The sequence below is a fragment of the Bufo gargarizans genome, chromosome 9 (assembly GCF_014858855.1).
Source record: "Bufo gargarizans isolate SCDJY-AF-19 chromosome 9, ASM1485885v1, whole genome shotgun sequence".
In the NCBI taxonomy this organism is placed as follows: domain Eukaryota; kingdom Metazoa; phylum Chordata; class Amphibia; order Anura; family Bufonidae; genus Bufo; species Bufo gargarizans.
The window spans coordinates 104,551,631-104,568,896 of record NC_058088.1 but is presented as its reverse complement, the minus strand read 5'-3'; the positions used below and the strand labels follow the sequence as shown (position 1 = coordinate 104,568,896).

Sequence of the window (17,266 nt, the reverse complement as noted above, 5' to 3'; positions counted from 1 at the left end):
CCCTGAACGGAAAGCCAAAACGCCAGTGTGAAAGTAGCCTTAGTCAAGATCTTTTCAATTCACCTCTGTTAACAGAGTCACCATCCATCTGCTGCAGAACCCCATAGGCAATAGGGTTCACTAAACCATTTTTATTTTTTTAGACACATGCCTGCTAGTCCCCTGGTACATTTTGGCAGTGAGCTGCTCCATAGTAGTATGTCAATTCGCCCCCGTGCACCTTCATAGCCGACGGTCACCTACCATATCAATTGTACATGGTGCTCCAGTTTCCACATCGCTTAAGGTGCCATTTGTCCACTCATGATACACTTTTCCCCATAGTGGCACGTTACAGATGACTGTAACCAGGGATATGTGTGCAGACAGCCTATCACACGCCATATATACCACCAAGCCGGCTCATGACATGCGACTTCCTTCGCGAGCTACACGCTGCCGACGTTGATAGTATTAAGTGGTCGTAATAATGTGACAACCATGTATTTACTCTTTTATAGTGCCTTGAATTTTTATGTTGTACTATTACGACTAATGGTCAAAATCTGCCATACAGCCGACTTTAATCTTATGTGTATGGCCAAACAGCTGCATTGTAGTCGTCTTTAAAAGAAGAGCATTTGGTGTCTATTTATCTGGAAGTGTTAACTGACAGTGAAGACGTTACCCATATCAGCTTCCCATGTTATCAGTCAGGAAATCTAGCTTCCTTTTGTAAGAAGCTCCACACATAACAGCGGGTGTCAGTGTTTTCAGCGCATGTGACTCACATTGTTGTCTTTGTAATAGTACGATAGCACGGGAAACCGCTCCCTGCTCCGGAACTTTGAGCTTCCAATAATTGTGGATTCAGAGGCTTCTTTAGGTACAACCAGGCAGGTTGGGTAGGTACTGCACACCTGCAAAAGCATTTCACATTGTAAGAGGAAGCAGAACAATTCACAGTTATCTCAAGATCAGCTAAATACAGGTCACATGTGCTGAATGGCTGCATTCACCTTTGAGGGTACCCGCACAGGTTGTGGAACTGCTGTAGAAACGTTCCTCAGCAATTCCACAAGGGAAATCTGTAACTGCAAATCCGAAATCAAATCCAATCATAGGCTGCGGTATGCACATGGGACAAGACGTCATCTCAGGAGACTGGGCTGTACACAGACGGGCATGGGAGCAAGCAAGGGAGCAGCAGTAGAGGGGTCGATTTTTTTTGAATTTCTTTTTTTTCTCTGATTTTTATGCGGTTCTATGTTACATCCGCATCAGCAATTATTCATGCAGTTTTCATGTAGAAAGTAACCTCCCCATTGCAGTCAATGGGGATGTTCTGCATGAAATCTGCGCTGGATTCACAATATGTGCAGGTCCCCTAAAGGTCTTTAAAAAATATTATGATACAAAAGACCCCAAAACCAGTAAGGCTGAGTTCACATCACAGTTTAACTTTCCATTCTTCTGATCCATCAGAAGAAGAAAAAAATAAAATCAGGATACTGTCAAAGATGGACGCTGTTGCATCAGCTGGCATCCGTTTTGTCAATTTCCGTCTCAGATCCGTTTCTTTAAACTGAAAAAGAAAAAAAAAGTCCTGCATGCAGGACTTTTTTTCCAGTCTAAAAAAATGGATCTTAGACAGAAATGGCTCAAACAGATGACAACTGATGCAACAGGATCAGAAGAACAGAAAGCTAAAAAGTGATGTGAACTAGCCCAAGGCCTAGATCACACTTCAGTGTTTGGTCAGCGATTTCCATCAGTGATTTTCAGCCAAAACAAGGTGTGGCTCCAAAACACAGAACGAGTGCAGATTTTTCTATTCTACCTTATCATTGGAGGCTCCATTCCTTCTTTTGGTTTAAAAATCACTGAAGTGTGGACTAGGCCTAAGGGCTCATGCACACGACCATATGCATTTTGTGGTCTGCAAAATATACAGATGAGGTCTGTGTGCACTCCGAATTTTGCAGAATGGAACAGTTGGCACCTAATAGAACAGTACTATACTTGTCCGTTATGAAGACAATAAAAGGACATGTTAAATTTTTTGGGGGAACGGACACGCAGAAAGGGAATACACACTTTTTTTGTTGACCCATTGAAATGAAAAGGTTCCACATATGGTCCACAAAAATAAAAAATAAAATAGGAACAGACACGAAAGAAAATACATTTGTGTGCATGAGCCCTAACATGGACAACACACAACTACCGCCATATGAGAAAAACACCAAAATGGGTTACAGGCCCCTACAGGCATGGGTTATAGTAAAATAGGGCAGTTTTCCTATGATGGTATAGTCATGTAACACATACCTTTGTAATATAGTATATACACACAGTATTAGCCTTACAGACAGACAGATGTACACTATAACAGGCCACAAATTCCATTTCTGCTGTGGCCACAATACTGCACCTGTCTGAACGTGGGTGATACAATGTGCTTTTAACATGATGGCTGCCAGTTGTCTCAACTAAGCTGCAATCTTAAAATCCCGAATGGGAGAAGCAGATACGATGGTATGATTGCCACAAGTTGTCTGTGCTGCAGATAAAAGGTACCATTGTGGAGACACAACCTTGTAATTCTTCCTTCAGATTACTCCCAGACATGGGTGTCCGGCCTCCCTCTTACTAAAGATTGCTTCCTTCAGTCCGTGCGGAGTCATTACCTGATAAAAAGCAGTTTAGGGATCTGCACTGTATAATTATTCTGTCTTGGCTGGAAAGGAAAGCAGCTCTTTCGTCATTGCCCTACTGGTTAGTCTTCTACTTATACACAGGAGGATGGTTAAAGGGGCATTCTGGCCAGGCACCATTCACACAACTGTATTTTCGGTCGTTTTCGGCGGACAGGATGTGGATTCATTCCTTTCAATGGGTCCACAAAAAAATGCGGACAGCACACCCATGTCCGTTCTGTAGCCCAGCAAAAATGATGGAAGATGTCCTATTCTTCTCTGTTATGCTGACAATAGGCATTGTTACAATGGATGCACACAAAAAAATAAATAAAAAAAGTCATGCTACAGATTACCCGATAAACTAACAATGGTATCTTTTATGGAGGCACAAAAAACAACATTTGCTGGTAACAGATTGTGGCGTCTAATCGCGCTCCTGGTGCCAGCAAATAAGGATTCTGTATGGGGACGAGCGATGACGTTAGCGATCGCTCCTCCCCATACTGTGGAGGAGATTACAGTGATCTCCAATGACGAGCAGGCGATTGTTGGGGAGGAATGCTTACTTCCTGACCATCGGAAGGCTCATATGCCAGTGTAATACAGTCCTAAACCTCATCTGCTCTAACGTTAGGATAACAGATAAGATAACACTAAAGATGCCAATTGCCCTTTTCCTGTGTGACAGTCAAACCTTTTACAGCTCTGCCTAAACTGTACAGCCATATACCATGTTTTACATTAGTCTGTATACCATATGAAGGGCAGTCTAATCTGCATCATGTTATAAGGCAGATGGATATGTAGTTTTGTTGGACAGGATTAAAGGGGTATCCCCATTTTTACCCAGGCAGCCCCCCTGACTTGAGCATCGGAGCAGTTCATGCGCAGATGCTCTCCTTTGCCCTGCGCTAAATCGCTCAGGGCAAAGGCATTTCTAGGATTTCTGGTGACGGACCTGGGCTCTCCGTGGGGCTGCCAGGAAGCCCGGTGACGTCACCGGCACTGATGGGCGGGCTTTTACGCTTCCCTAGCCAGTAAAACGGCTAGAGCAGCGCTAAAGCCCGCCCATCAGAGCCGGTGACGTCACCAAACACACTGCCGGGCGGAAGCTTCCGCCCGGCAGTGTGTTATGATAAACAAAAGAGCCCGTGCCCTGCGCAATCTAGCATGAGATGCTCAAGTCAGGGGGGCTGCCTGGGGGAAAATAAGGGTATGTCCGGGTTCAGCTCTGAACCCGGGCAACCCCTTTAATTCTTTCATTGAAATTCCAGCTCATCCTGGGGTTAGGAGTCCAGCAGGGGGTGCTATCAGTGTTTGACAGCTAACTCAGTATTCATACAAAACTAGGTATCAATCCGCTCACTAACATATCTGCAGATTGCACTGCATGTTCAATGTGACAGCTTCCCTCAATGCCGCGTCCCTCCAATCCGACTTGCCATGCGGTACTGTCCACTGAGAAGTGCAGGCTGAATACTCACATGAGATGCATATGATATCCCATTACCCATGACTACACACCTTGAAGTCTTTATTGATGTCACTTAGCACCCAATAGGTGTTGGGGATCCCCATCCGCGTGTATTCCAGTTTCAGGTCAATTAACTTCCACTCCATAAGGCGCTCGTCTTGAGCGAACTTTGGATTGTAGGAGAAGGCGTACAAGTCTTCATATTTTACTGACAAAACACAGAAACAACCATTACAATTCCACAGTGCAAATTGTATAATAACCTACTATTCCTTCTACTGCAGAGTCCAACCGGACGGCCGACGCAACGACCCAAAGTCCCAGCATCACAGAGGTCGGATGCTGCTAGGTTTATTAGACCCATAGGGGGTCTGCACTCAGCGGCTGCCTGTAGAACGTATGCACGACTGATGCCCATCGTGGTACCCGAACATCACGTATTATGCCTGACGTTTCATGTCACCATCATATGTCCAATAATCCAGAAGGTCTGACAGTCTGGCGGTACATTGATGAGTTAGGAGTCCAAAGACAATATAGGAAACTTAGATTATTTTTGCATGCACTGGTTACCCCAAATACCAAAGGAAAGTACCTGGCTGCGATAGCTTGAGCAGTGAAGAATGCACCTCGTGACAATCCCGTTCCCGCAGGATGACAAAATGAGCCACTCGAAAATTTTTGCAGTGAATGATTAATGGACAACCGGTTGTGCTGAGCGGCTGTTTCTCAACAGAGGCAATGTGGTGGTGGGCAATCTGGGGGACGGGACATGACAATTCAGGATTACAAAAGCTGAAGGAACATCATGACTGCAATGGTCCTGCAGATCCACAACAATAAATGACAATATACCGTACAGACACCTAACGGACCCCAAAGATCACACTGGCTATATTGGGGTCTGTTTGGGAGCCCACTTTGTACTGGAGAAATAAAGCTCTGGACTCAGGACTATATCTCCACTGTTTTTGATAGAATTTGCGATGGAGGCTCCAAGACAGATGTGAGGAAGCTGAACAACTCTTGGGACCAGCCTGCGATTAAGAAGTGGCAAGTACTTACCTGACAGATCTGGTTCTATTTATCAGGCTGCAGTGGTGATATCATGTCGACAACATGTGACTGCTGCAGCCAATCACTGGCCTCTTCAGGTGCACTGCTAAGGCCAGCAATTGGCTGCAGCAGTTTTAGGCTCCTTTCACACCTGGGTTCAGGTGTCCGCTCGTGAGCTCCGTTTGAAGGGGCTCACAAGCGGCCCTGAACACAGCCGTCTGGCCCTAATGCATTCTCAGTGGAGGCGGATCCACTGAGAACGCATCCGCCTGCCAGCGCTCAGTGAGCGGACACCTGAACGCTGCAAGCAGCGTTCGGGTGTCCGCCTGGCCGTGCGGAGGCGAGCGGATCCGTTCCGACTTACAATGTAAGTCAATGGGGACGGATCCGCTTAAAGATGACACCATATGGCTCAATCTTCAAGCGGATCCATCCCCCATTGACTTTCAATGTAAAGTCTGAACGGATCCGCTCAGGCTGCTTTCACACTTAGAAATTTTTTCTAAGTTATAATGCAGACGGATCCGTTCTGAACCGAGCCACCGTCTGCATTAATATGAGCGGATCCGTTCAGAACGGATCCGATCGAACGCTAGTGTGAAAGTAGCCATAGTTGTCAAGGCTCCTCACAAAACCTGACAATCCCTTTAACTACATTTAAAGGGGTTTTGTCACTCCAGCAAGTGGCATTTATTATGTAGAGAAAGTTAACACAAAGCACTTACTAATGTATTGTGATTGTCCATACTGCCTCCTTTCCTGGCTGGATTTATTTTTCTATCACATTATACTAGGGTTGTTTCGGGTATCAAATTTTCGATACCCAATCGATACTTTGCCCGGTATCGACCTCGATACCAGGATTTGCCTTTTTTTTTTCGATACTAGGCTTCGCTATTGCGCAGTCCAGTATCACAGAACATGAGCGCGCTGCTGTCAGAGAGCCCAGTGTTCTCCTCAGCAGCACAGGGGAGAAAGAAGCAGTCTCTCCCTCCCCCTGTGCCGCTGCCACCAATGAGGAGAGAGGGGGGGGGCGCACTGCGTCACCAATGAAATTTAGGCTCCATTCACACGTCCGTGGTGTGTTGCGGACCCGCAAATTGCAGATCTGCAACACACCCGGCCGGCACCCCTTATAGAAATGCCTATTCTTGTCTGCAGCTACGGACAAGAATAGGACATGTTCTATCTTTTGCGGAGCTGCGGACCGGAAGATCAGGGCCGTGCTCCGCAAATGGGTCCGCACCCGTTACGGATCCGGACCCATTTGCGGACGTGTAAATGGAGCCGAAATGTTTAATACAAATCCAGGAGGCGGGTGCTGGTGGGAAGCTGCGATGAGCGGCAGTTAACCCCTCAGGTGCCTCACCTGCCTCCTGTATTAAATGTTAATTATATTATCCTTGGTGGTGTAGTGCGCCCCCCCCCCCCAGTACTAAAATGATTGGTGGCAATGGCCACAGGGTCCCCTCCTCCTCATTGGTAGTGCAGCGGTAGCTTCCATTCGGAGCCCCAGCAGTGTAATCCTAGGGCTCCGATCAGTTACCATGGCAGCCAGGACGCTACTGAAGCCCTGGCTGCCATGGTAATCTCCCTGCTGCTGTGTGCACTAAGCACAGGGCAGCAGGGACAGTGTGAAGTACTATTCACCCTAATAGAGCTCTATTGGGGTGAATAGGACAAGGGATTAAAAGATCCCAGCTTCTGGCCCCTAAGGGGGGGAATAGTTAATAAAAAGTAAAAAACACCAAAATATTAAGTATAAATCACCCCCTTTCCCAATTTTACATATAAAATATATAAACAATAAATAAACATATTACATATCGCCTCGTCTGAAAAGTCCAAACTATTAAAATATTTTAAAAATCTCCTATGTGGTGAACGTCATAATCATAACAGAAAAAATAAATAAAATAAAAAATAATAAAAAATACGCGATTCGCCATTTTTTTTTGTCACCTTGTCCCCCCAAAAGATAGGAATGGACTGTTCTATTATTGGCCGGACGTTCCATAAAATGCGGAATGCCCGCAGCTTTTTTTGGTGCTTTATTTTTTTTTCGAGTGGTATCGAATATCGCAATACTTTTTTATGGTATCGAAACCGAATCAAAATTTTGGTATCGAAACAACCCTACATTATACACTGTTTATTTCCATGGATACGACCACCCTGCAATCCATCAGTGGTGGGCATGCCTGCATACTATAAAATAAATGTGGGCACCCATGGTCCCGGTCACCTTTTTTCTATAGTGTGCAAGCACGACCACCGCTGCTGGATTGCAGGGTGGTCGTAACCATGGAAACAAGAAGTGTATAATGTGCAGGAAAAATGAATCCAGCCAGCAAAGGAGACAATATGGACAATCACAATTCATTAGTAAGTGCCTTGTAATAACTTTTTCTACATAATTAATGCCATTTGCTGAAGTGAAAAAATATTTCCATTTGACTCCCTTTCAGTCTATGTACATACCCAGGTTTCCTTGCGTACACCAGAAGCAGCATCAACATAGATGAGGTGGGTGGCAGTCAGGTACAGGGTACCGTTGGCAGGTTTCTTGTTTGTGTATCTGTCCAATAACTTTACATTCTCCACCTAAAAATAAGAGGAAGACAATAAAGGAGAAGTGCAGGGCACACAGATACCATACAGCACCCACATCCTGAGCCACCATGGTGGGGTCTCAGCCCCTTCTTCTTCTGCAGGCCGGGTCCACACGTCCCTGTATAAGGCCTCATGCACACGACCGTATGGATTTTGCGTTCTGCAAAAAACGGATCCGCAAAAAAATACAGATGACGTCCGTGTGCATTCCGTATTTTGCAGAAAGGAACAGCTGGCCCCTAATAGAACAGTCTTATCCTTGTCCATAATGCTATTTTTTTGCAGAACGTAAACACTGACATACGGAAACGGAATGCACATGGAGTAACTTCCGTTTTTTTTGCGGCCCCCTTGAAATGAATGGTTCCATATATGGTCCGCAAATAAAATTAAAAAAAATGGAACAGACAAGTTAAGAAAATACGTTCTTGTGCATGAGCCCTAAAGCATATGAAGGACTACAAAGGTGTGTTCAAAATCTACCTGTTTTCTGAGCTCAATTCTTACAGCAGCCCCTGCTTGTTCAGACTACCCGCTGTACAGTAGTCTGATCTAGGAACACTCAAAGAATCTAAAAGTGCCCCTGTCCCCCTCCCCCTAAAAAAATAAGCTCTCAGTACAGGTTTTCTAGGATACGTTCCATTTATCTCCTTATCTCATTAACAAGAAGAGCGATAAATGTTGATTTCAGGTTTAGAGCAGTCCATAGGGGAAGAGTTCCAGTTTGGGCAGACTGTGCGGGCATTGTGCCAGCTTCATTCATCGCCAGGGTGGTAAATGTTACCTAGAAAACCTGCAATAGTAACATCAGCTTATCATCTTAAAGGGATTGTCTATTTTGATAACCCCCCTTTTTTTATGAAGAAAAGCACCTAGCAAGTGAATGACTAGACTCATTACTGGTACAGCATGGGCACCCTTGATAACCGCCTGCCCTTTAATGGCAGATCACCACACTATGGAAGGGGCATCACTACTGCCCACCTGCCAGGCTGATGACAGAGCCCTGCACACAGTGCCACAGCCAGGCAGCAGGACGTAACTTTATCACATCGCCTCCACAGACAGGGGGCACACGCCGCACCCCACGGGCACGTCACGTGCCAGCCACAAGCGCCCCCTCACCTTTGGGGTGGAGATGTGCTCCATGGTCGTCCGTCCCGGGCTCCTCACCCTATATAGCCCCACGCCCCTCCCGCTGTCGCCCCATCTCCCTGCCGGGCCGGCCTCCTCCTAGTCAGCTGACCTCACGTCACGACCACAACAAAAACTCGCGACAGCCGCGAACCAGGCGAACTTCCCGTATGCCAGTGCGTTACCATGGAGACAGGAACGGCGCTGCTCCTGGTGGCGGACGGTGCAGGTGCAGAGGGCGCCTGTGCCATGTACATAGTGTAGTGCACGCCGTAGTCTTACCACAGCGGCTCATCTGATTTCTTTTTTGCTGTTACCTGTGCATTGTTTTAATATTTTTTGCTTTTTAAGTAATACACCAACTTATAATGGGAAAGGTTTTTTTTCCGTTTTATATATTTTTAGACATTTATGTTTCTTTTTTTACATTGTTTTCCCCCATGTACTACTACTAGGGGCTGTATAGCAGTGTATTAGGTCTGCAAGCATAAAGCCCCTTTCACATGGGCGAGAATTCTGCGCGGGTGCAATGCGTGAGGTGAACGCATTGCACCCGCACTGAATCCGGACCCGTTCACTTCAATAGGGCTGTGGAGATGAGCGGTGATTTTCACGCATCACTTGTGCGTTGCGTGAGAATCGCAGCTTGTTCTATATTCAGCGTTTTTCATGCAACGCAGGCCCCATAGAAATGAGTGGGGATGTGTGAAAATCGCAAGCAAGTGCGGATGCAATGCCATTTTCATGCAAGGTTGCTAGGAGATGATAGGGATGAGCAACCCCGGACCCCATTAAAGTGTATTCACTGTATTATTTTCCCTTATAACATGGTTATAAAGGAAAATAATAGCATTCTGACTACAGAATGCTTACTAAAATGTGCCGTGAGGGGTTAAAAATATATATAATTAACTCGCCTCATCCGCTTGTTCGCGCTGACGGCATCGTCTTCTTTCTTCTTCTTTCAGGACCTGCAAAAGGACCTTTGATGACATAATTGCGCTCACCACGTGGTGACGTCAGAGCAGGTCCTGCTGAATGAAGATAGAAGATCCTTCTATCTTCATTCAGCAGGACCTGCGCTGTCGCCACCACGTGGTGAGAGCGATTACGTCATCAAAGGTCCTTTTGCAGGTCCTGAAAGAAGAAGAAAGAAGACGATGCCGGCTGCGCGAACAAGTGGATGAGGTGAGTTATGTTTTTATTATTTTTTAACCCCTAAAGCCACATTTTAGTAAGCATTCTGTATTCAGAATGCTATTATTTTCCTTTATAACCATGCTATAAGGGAAAATAATAAAATCTACACAACACCTAACCCAAACCTCAACTTCAGTGAAGAAGTCCAGGTTCGGGTCTGGATACCACATTCAGTTTTTTGTCACGCGAGTGCAAAATGCATTGCACTCGCACGGAAAAAACTGAACATCGGAACAAAACTGACTGCAATTGCGTGCATACTCGTGCGGGTTTCCCGCAAAGCATCCTAAACACATCCGGCCCTCACCCGCGACGCCCGTGTGAAAGGCCTAATGCCTCTTTGACACGGGTGAGTTTTCCCGCGCGGATGCAATGCGTGAGGTGAACGCATTGCACCCGCACTGAATCCAGACCCATTCATTTCTATGGGGCTGTGCACATGAGCGGTGATTTTCACGCATCACTTGTGCGTTGCGTGAAAATCGCAGCATGCTCTATATTGTGCGTTTTTCACACAACGCAGGCCCCATAGAAGTAAATGGGACTGTGTGAAAATCGCAAGCATCCGAAGCAAGTGCGGATGCGGTGCAATTTTCACGCATGGTTGCTAAGGTGACGATTGGGATGGGGACCCGATCTTTATTATTTTCCCTTATAACATGGTCATAAGGGAAATAATAGCATTCTTAATACAGAATGCATAGTAAATTAGGGATGGAGGGGTTAAAAAATAATAATAATAATCAAACTCACCTCATCCACTTGTTCGCGCTGCCTCGTCTTCATTCTTCTTCATGGTGATGGACCATGTGATGAGCGCAGTGACATCACCAAAGGTCCTTTTCCTCCCAGGTCATCAAAGTAGAAGAAAGAAGAAGAGCCAGGCAGCGCGAACAAGTGGATGAGGGGAGTAAAATTTTTATTTAATTTTTTTAACCCCTCCATCCCTAATTTACTTTGCATTCTGTATTAAGAATGCTATTATTTTCCCTTATAACCATGATACGGTCCTTGCGGGACATCCTGGAAGCAAATCCACCATAGATCTTATTCCTGGAGATTCTGGTGGCCAGGGTTGCGCAAGGGTGTGAAGGGTTATGTGACAGCTTGTGAGACCTGTGCACGCGTGAAGGTGGCTCACACTCGGCCTTCAGGATCCCTTCTTCCTTTATCCATCCCGTGTCGTCCTTGGACGCATTTGTCCATAGACTTTATTACGGATTTACAGAATTCCTCTGGGAAAACTGTGATTTTGGTGGTAGTGGACCGCTTCAGTAAGATGGCCCACTTTGTATCGTTGCCTAGCTTGCCCAATGCCAAAACTCTCGCTCAGGTTTTTATCGATAACATTGTAAAAACTACATGGCATTCCCTCTGATGTGGTGTCTGATAGGGGGACGCAATTTGTTTCTAGGTTTTGGAGGGTGTTCTGCTCTCGTCTGGGAATTCAACTGTCTTTTTCTTCGGCTTTTCATCCCCAGTCGAATGGTCAGACAGAGCGCACTAACCAAAACCTGGAGACCTATTTGAGGTGTTTTGTTGCCGAGAACCAGGATGACTGGTCCTCGTTCTTGTCTCTAGCCGAATTTGCCTTGAATAAACATAGACAGGAGTCCACTGATAAGGTCTTTCACCCAACCAAATAAATCAAAAACATGGGTAGGGACAAAGGAAAGGCCCCTTTTTAAAATACTAGTCTTTACCTCTGTGAGTGTCCTGTCTGACAGATTTACAATCTGCAATTCGTCCTCCTAAAATGCGCTAGAGGGTAAAGGTGTTATTGGGCACATTCTTTGGGATCCTTTCTTTTCTCTCAATAGCTAGTTCGAGATTGGAAGTCTTTGGCCGTGAGCGTCCCCTACTTGAACGGCCACTAGAAAATAATGTTCTGGGGTATTTAATAGGGACTAGGGAGATTGCCCTAGGCCAGTGGTGGCGAACCTATGGCACGGGTGCCAGAGGCGGCACTCAGAGCCCTATCTGTGGGCACCTGCGCCCTGGAAAAAGTCTATGGTGGACGAATATGCCTTAGACTTTTCCTGCCATTCATCAGGGAGCACTATGAACAGCACAGGCAGCGCACTGAATGTAGGCAGGCTATTATAGCTAAATGATAAAGTACGTGGAAGATATTGGACTGTAGTATTCAGGTTAAATTGCCGTGTTGGCACTTTGTGATAAATAAGTGGGTTTTGAGTTGCAGTTTGGGCGCTCGGTCTATTAAAGGTTCGCCATCACTGCCCTAGGCCTACTGCTTCAATTCACTGCGGATATAGTATTGATTCCTGTCTCTGAGATTTAAGTCTTTCCATGAGTCCTGTGTTATATTTGTAAACTCCAGAGCACTGGAGAACTTACCTTTGCTCTGCTGCCACTTCAGGAACTTCTTCCTCACCTCTTTTAGTGATCAGCTATCCCACAGGGACCTGTCTGTAACTGCCTGGTTTCAGTCTGTCTTCAGGAGGAAGTTCTTCAATTGTTAGACCTTTCCTTCCTGGTTCTTCATAGTTTTTAGTAGTCTGGTGTTTCTGGCATTGGACATGGTCCCTTTGACCCTCCACTAACCTACACTACATTCTACTTGACTAGAGTTGAGCGAACCCGAACTGTAAAGTTTGGTTTCGTACCGAACTTTAGGTTTTTCGGCACCCGGACCCGAACATTTACGTAAAAGTTCGGGTTCGGATTTGGCGATTTTCATGGAGCTTTTTGAAAGGCTGCAAAGCAGCCAATCAACAAGCGTCATACTACTTGCCCCAAAAGGCCATCACAGCCATGCCTACTATTGGCATGGCTGTGATTGGCCAACTACAGCATGTGACCCAGCCTCTATTTAAGCTGGAGTCACTTAGCACTGCCCGTCACTCTGCTCGGATTAGTGTAGGGAGAGGCTGCAGCTGCTGTGAGGGAGAGATCAGGGAGCGATCTTATCAAGAACTGGTTTATGTACTCAGCGATCTACAGAAAAAGTGTTTTGTGGGTGCAGTGCACAATTTTTTTTAAGCCTGCCCTGAGCCAACTACTGCGGAAAACGAACTTTTTTTTCTTCATTTCATCAATATCAATACCTGATCGGCAGCCATTTTATGCAACGATAGTGCACCAGCATAGGCTATCTGCAGGTCCAGAAATACAGCTTTGGCATACTGGGGTGAAAAAACCCTCTAATATACTGCACATCTGGGATTAGACAAGCATAAATAACTGTCACATTTAGGACAGAAATACAGCTTTTTGGTTAGGGTGAAAAAAGCCTCTAATATACTGCACATCTGTGATTACACGTGTATAAGTGACTGTCACATTTAGGACAGAAATACAGCTTTTTGGTTAGTGTCAAAAAACCCTCTTATAAACTGCTCATCTGGGATTAGACAAGCATAAGTGACTGTCACATTTAGGACAGAAATACCGCTTTTTGGTTACTGGGGTGAAAAAAGCCTCTAATATATTGCACATCTGGGATTACACATGCATAAGTGACTGTTACATTTAGGTCATAAATACAGCTTTGGCATACTGGGGTGAAAAAACCCTCTCATATACTGCACATCTGGGATTACACATGCATAAGTGACTGTTGAGGAAGGGTTGAGACGTATGCATATATATCCATGCATGCCTGCAAACACGTGCGGGCATGTATGATATATATGTGCATACATTAACCACAGCATCATGGGACGATGTGCGCAGATGTGCCCAGCATCTGCGCACGTCTGCCCATGGTGATCCCCAGGGGCTCATGGTGGCCCCTGTGGGAAATATGTGGTCCCTGGAAGCTGTGCCCCCTTATAATCCCCCTTATATTAGTATATATGTGTCCCCTTATAGTTAGTATATATTTCCTGTATGACCGTGTATATATTGGCCCTGTAAGGCAAGTGGGGACATATGCATGTCCCCTGTATGTGATGCCCCAGATATATGCGAGGGTGTGTGTATATATAGATATGTGTGTATGTATTTGCACACGTGTCTATGTATATACACTTATGTCAGTATGACAGTATGTATGTGGGCTTATTGCTGCCCATTCATACCCCCGGTTCAATTCCAACTGTTATCAACAGAGTTGTTTAGAGTAAAACTTGTGCTGATAGCCTGTAGGATAACAGCTGATTAGCATCTAGTCCCCTTTTGTTCAGGCCTAAAGCAATCAGACACTTTGGCACCATTTGTGAGGGGACCTTCTAACCAGAGACATCAAAAACCACACTATGATGTCACATGCCTGAGGAAGGAGGAGGGGGCTGTTTTGGGGCTATAATAACCCAAACCGAACAGAGGCCTGGCCCTTGCAACCAGACTGGATTCAGAAACACATGAGGACTGCTGCCTGAAGGAAGAGAGGCCCATTTGGCCCTGGAGATGGCTGAGTATACTCTGGCATGGCATTGTACCTCCCTTGCAGTGCCAACCATATTCACCCCTTCCCTGCCTATCCCTTTAACCCTGTTCCCCTGATTTACCCTGTGCATTCTGTTACCCTGTTATTAACCCCTGCTACGCCAGTCCCCTGTTAACCGCCTTCTCCTACTCTGCACACCTTCTCCTACTCTGCCCTGCTGTGTCCCTGGACCCGTAGGGACAGTATAGAGCTAGGCGGGTGGGTTGTTATACTTGTATGTGTGTATTGTATAGTTAGTTTAAGGGTGGAATTGGGAACTTGTAGCGTAGTTTGAGTATTGTATATGTGTAGTGCTGTGTATTGTTAGTGTATTGCGTGCTTAGTGTGTTAAATAAATACCGTTATATTTGTACCCTTTGTGTAGCGTGTACTTGTTAGCGGTAGCGAGTTAGTAAGGCGCATGCAGCTAGCATTAGTGATTAGTGTAAGGCATAGCGAAAGTATTGTGTTGTTATTATATAAAGGTATAAATAGGCGGAGTCATCACTAGACGCCTCCTCCTATTTAGGAATATTAATTATCGATATTCGTATAATATTGGTGATTAATATTCCCCCTTTACAGTGACTGTCACATTTAGGCCATAAATACAGCTTTGGCATACTGGGGTGAAAAAAGCCTCTCATATACTGCACATCTGGGATTACACATGGATAAGTGACTGTCACATTTAGGACAGAAATACAGCTTTTTGGTTAGGGTGGAAAACCCTCTTATATACTGAACATCTGGGATTACACTTGCATAAGTGACTGTCACATTTAGGCCATAAATACGGCTTTGGCATACTGGGGTGAAAAAAGCCTCTCATATACTGCACATCTGGGATTACACATGCATAAGTGACTGTCACATTTAGGACAGAAATACAGCTTTTTGGTTAGGGTGAAAAAACCCTCTAATATACTACACATCTGGGATTAGACAAGCATAAGTGACTGTCACATTTAGGACAGAAATACCACTTTTTGGTTACTGGGGTGAAAAAACCCTCTGATATACTGCACATCTGGGATAAGACATGCATAAGTGAGTGTTACATTTAGGCCACAAATACCGCTGTCATATAGAGTTTAAAAAAAAAATATTGAGTGCAATACCCTACATCAGGGTTTATATTGGCGGTTAATTATTTTTAACATACTTAACCACTTTTTACTTTGCTTTGTGAACGCTAACTATGAGGCAAACATCTAATAAGGGACGCGGTCATGGTGTTGGTGAAGCCTCTGGTGCAGGGAGAGGACGTGGCCGTTCTGCCACAGCTACACGTCCTACTGAACCTACTACCTCAGGTCCCAGTACAGGCGCTAGTCAATTGGGTGGCCGACAGTGGATCCAGCACGTTCACATTATCTTCCACCCAGTCTTCTGCAGAAAGCGCACAGGTGGTACCTGAAAACCATGCCCATCAGTCTGTCATATCACCCCCATGCATATTGGGGAACCTGTCTGCGCCTCAAATCATGCAGCAGTCTCTTATGCTGTTTGAAGACTCTGCTGGCCCTTTCCAAGGGCATCCACCTAGCCCTTCCCCAGGGCTGGAAGACATAGAATGCACTGACGCACAACCACTTATGTTTCCTGATGAGGACATGGGAATACCACCTCAGCATGTCTCTCATCATGACAAAACACAGGTGCCAACTGCTGCGTCTTTCTGCAGTGTGCAAACCGAAAAGGAGGTCAGGGAGGAAGACTGGGTGGAAGACGAGGCAGGGGACGATGAGGTCCTAGACCCCACATGGAATGAAGGTCGTGCCACTGACTTTCAGAGTTCAGAGGGAGAGGCAGTGGTGAGACCGAGCCAACAGCGTAGAAAAAGCAGGAACAGGGTGCAAAAGCAGAGCAGCCGTCGCCAAAACAGTTCGCCTGCTACTGGCCACCGTCACTAGGGACCGAGCACACCAAAGGCAGCTTCAAAGGAGTTCCCTGGCATGGCACTTCTTCACACAATGTGCTGACGACAAGACCCGAGTGGTTTGCACGCTGTGCCATCAGAGCCTGAAGCGAGGCATTAACGTTCTAAACCTTAGCACAACCTGCGTGACCAGGCATCTACATGCGAGACACGGGCTGCAGTGGAGTAAGCACCTTCAAAACCAAGAAAGGGCTCAGGCCCCTCCTGCTCCCTCTTCTGCTGCTGCCTCGGCCTCTTCCTCCGCCTCTGGAGGAACGTTGGCACCTGCCGCCCAGCAAACAGAGGATGTGCCACCAACAACACCACCTCCGTCACCAAGCATCTCCACCATGTCACACGGAAGCGTTCAGCTCTCCATCTCACAAACCTTTGAGAGAAAGCGTAAATTCCCACCTAGCCACCCTCGATCCCTAGCCCTGAATGCCAGCATTTCTAAACTACTGGCCTTTGAAATGCTGTCATTCAGGCTGGTGGAGACTGACAGCTTCAAACAGCTCATGTCGCTTGCTGTCCCACAGTATGTCGTTCCCAGCCGCCACTACTTCTCCAGGAGAGCCATGCCCTCCCTGCACAACCAAGTATCGGATAAAATCAAGTGTGCACTGCGCAACGCCATCTGTGGCAAGGTCCACCTAACTACAGATACGTGGACCAGTATGCACGGCCAGGGACGCTATATCTCCCTAACTGCACACTGAGTAAATGTAGTGGCAGCTGGGCCCCAGGCGGAGAGCTGTTTGGCGCACGTCCTTCTGCCGCCAAGGATCGCAGGGCAT

At 46.1% G+C, this 17,266-nt stretch overlaps 1 protein-coding gene across 1 annotated transcript in view; it reads right to left on the bottom strand.

Moving 5' to 3' along the window:
- Nucleotides 1-9,052, bottom strand: part of MTMR8 (myotubularin related protein 8) — a 36,733-nt gene extending 27,681 nt beyond the window's left edge. The window contains exons 1-5 of the mRNA XM_044305577.1: nucleotides 8,950-9,052; nucleotides 7,693-7,815; nucleotides 4,751-4,913; nucleotides 4,206-4,363; nucleotides 771-899 (exon numbers count right to left, since the gene is read on the bottom strand). Of these exons, the coding sequence (XP_044161512.1) occupies nucleotides 771-899; nucleotides 4,206-4,363; nucleotides 4,751-4,913; nucleotides 7,693-7,815; nucleotides 8,950-8,973 (597 nt within the window). The 5' untranslated portion in view covers nucleotides 8,974-9,052. The remainder of the gene's footprint in view (nucleotides 1-770; nucleotides 900-4,205; nucleotides 4,364-4,750; nucleotides 4,914-7,692; nucleotides 7,816-8,949) is intronic.
- Between the last annotated feature and the right edge of the window lie 8,214 nt (nucleotides 9,053-17,266).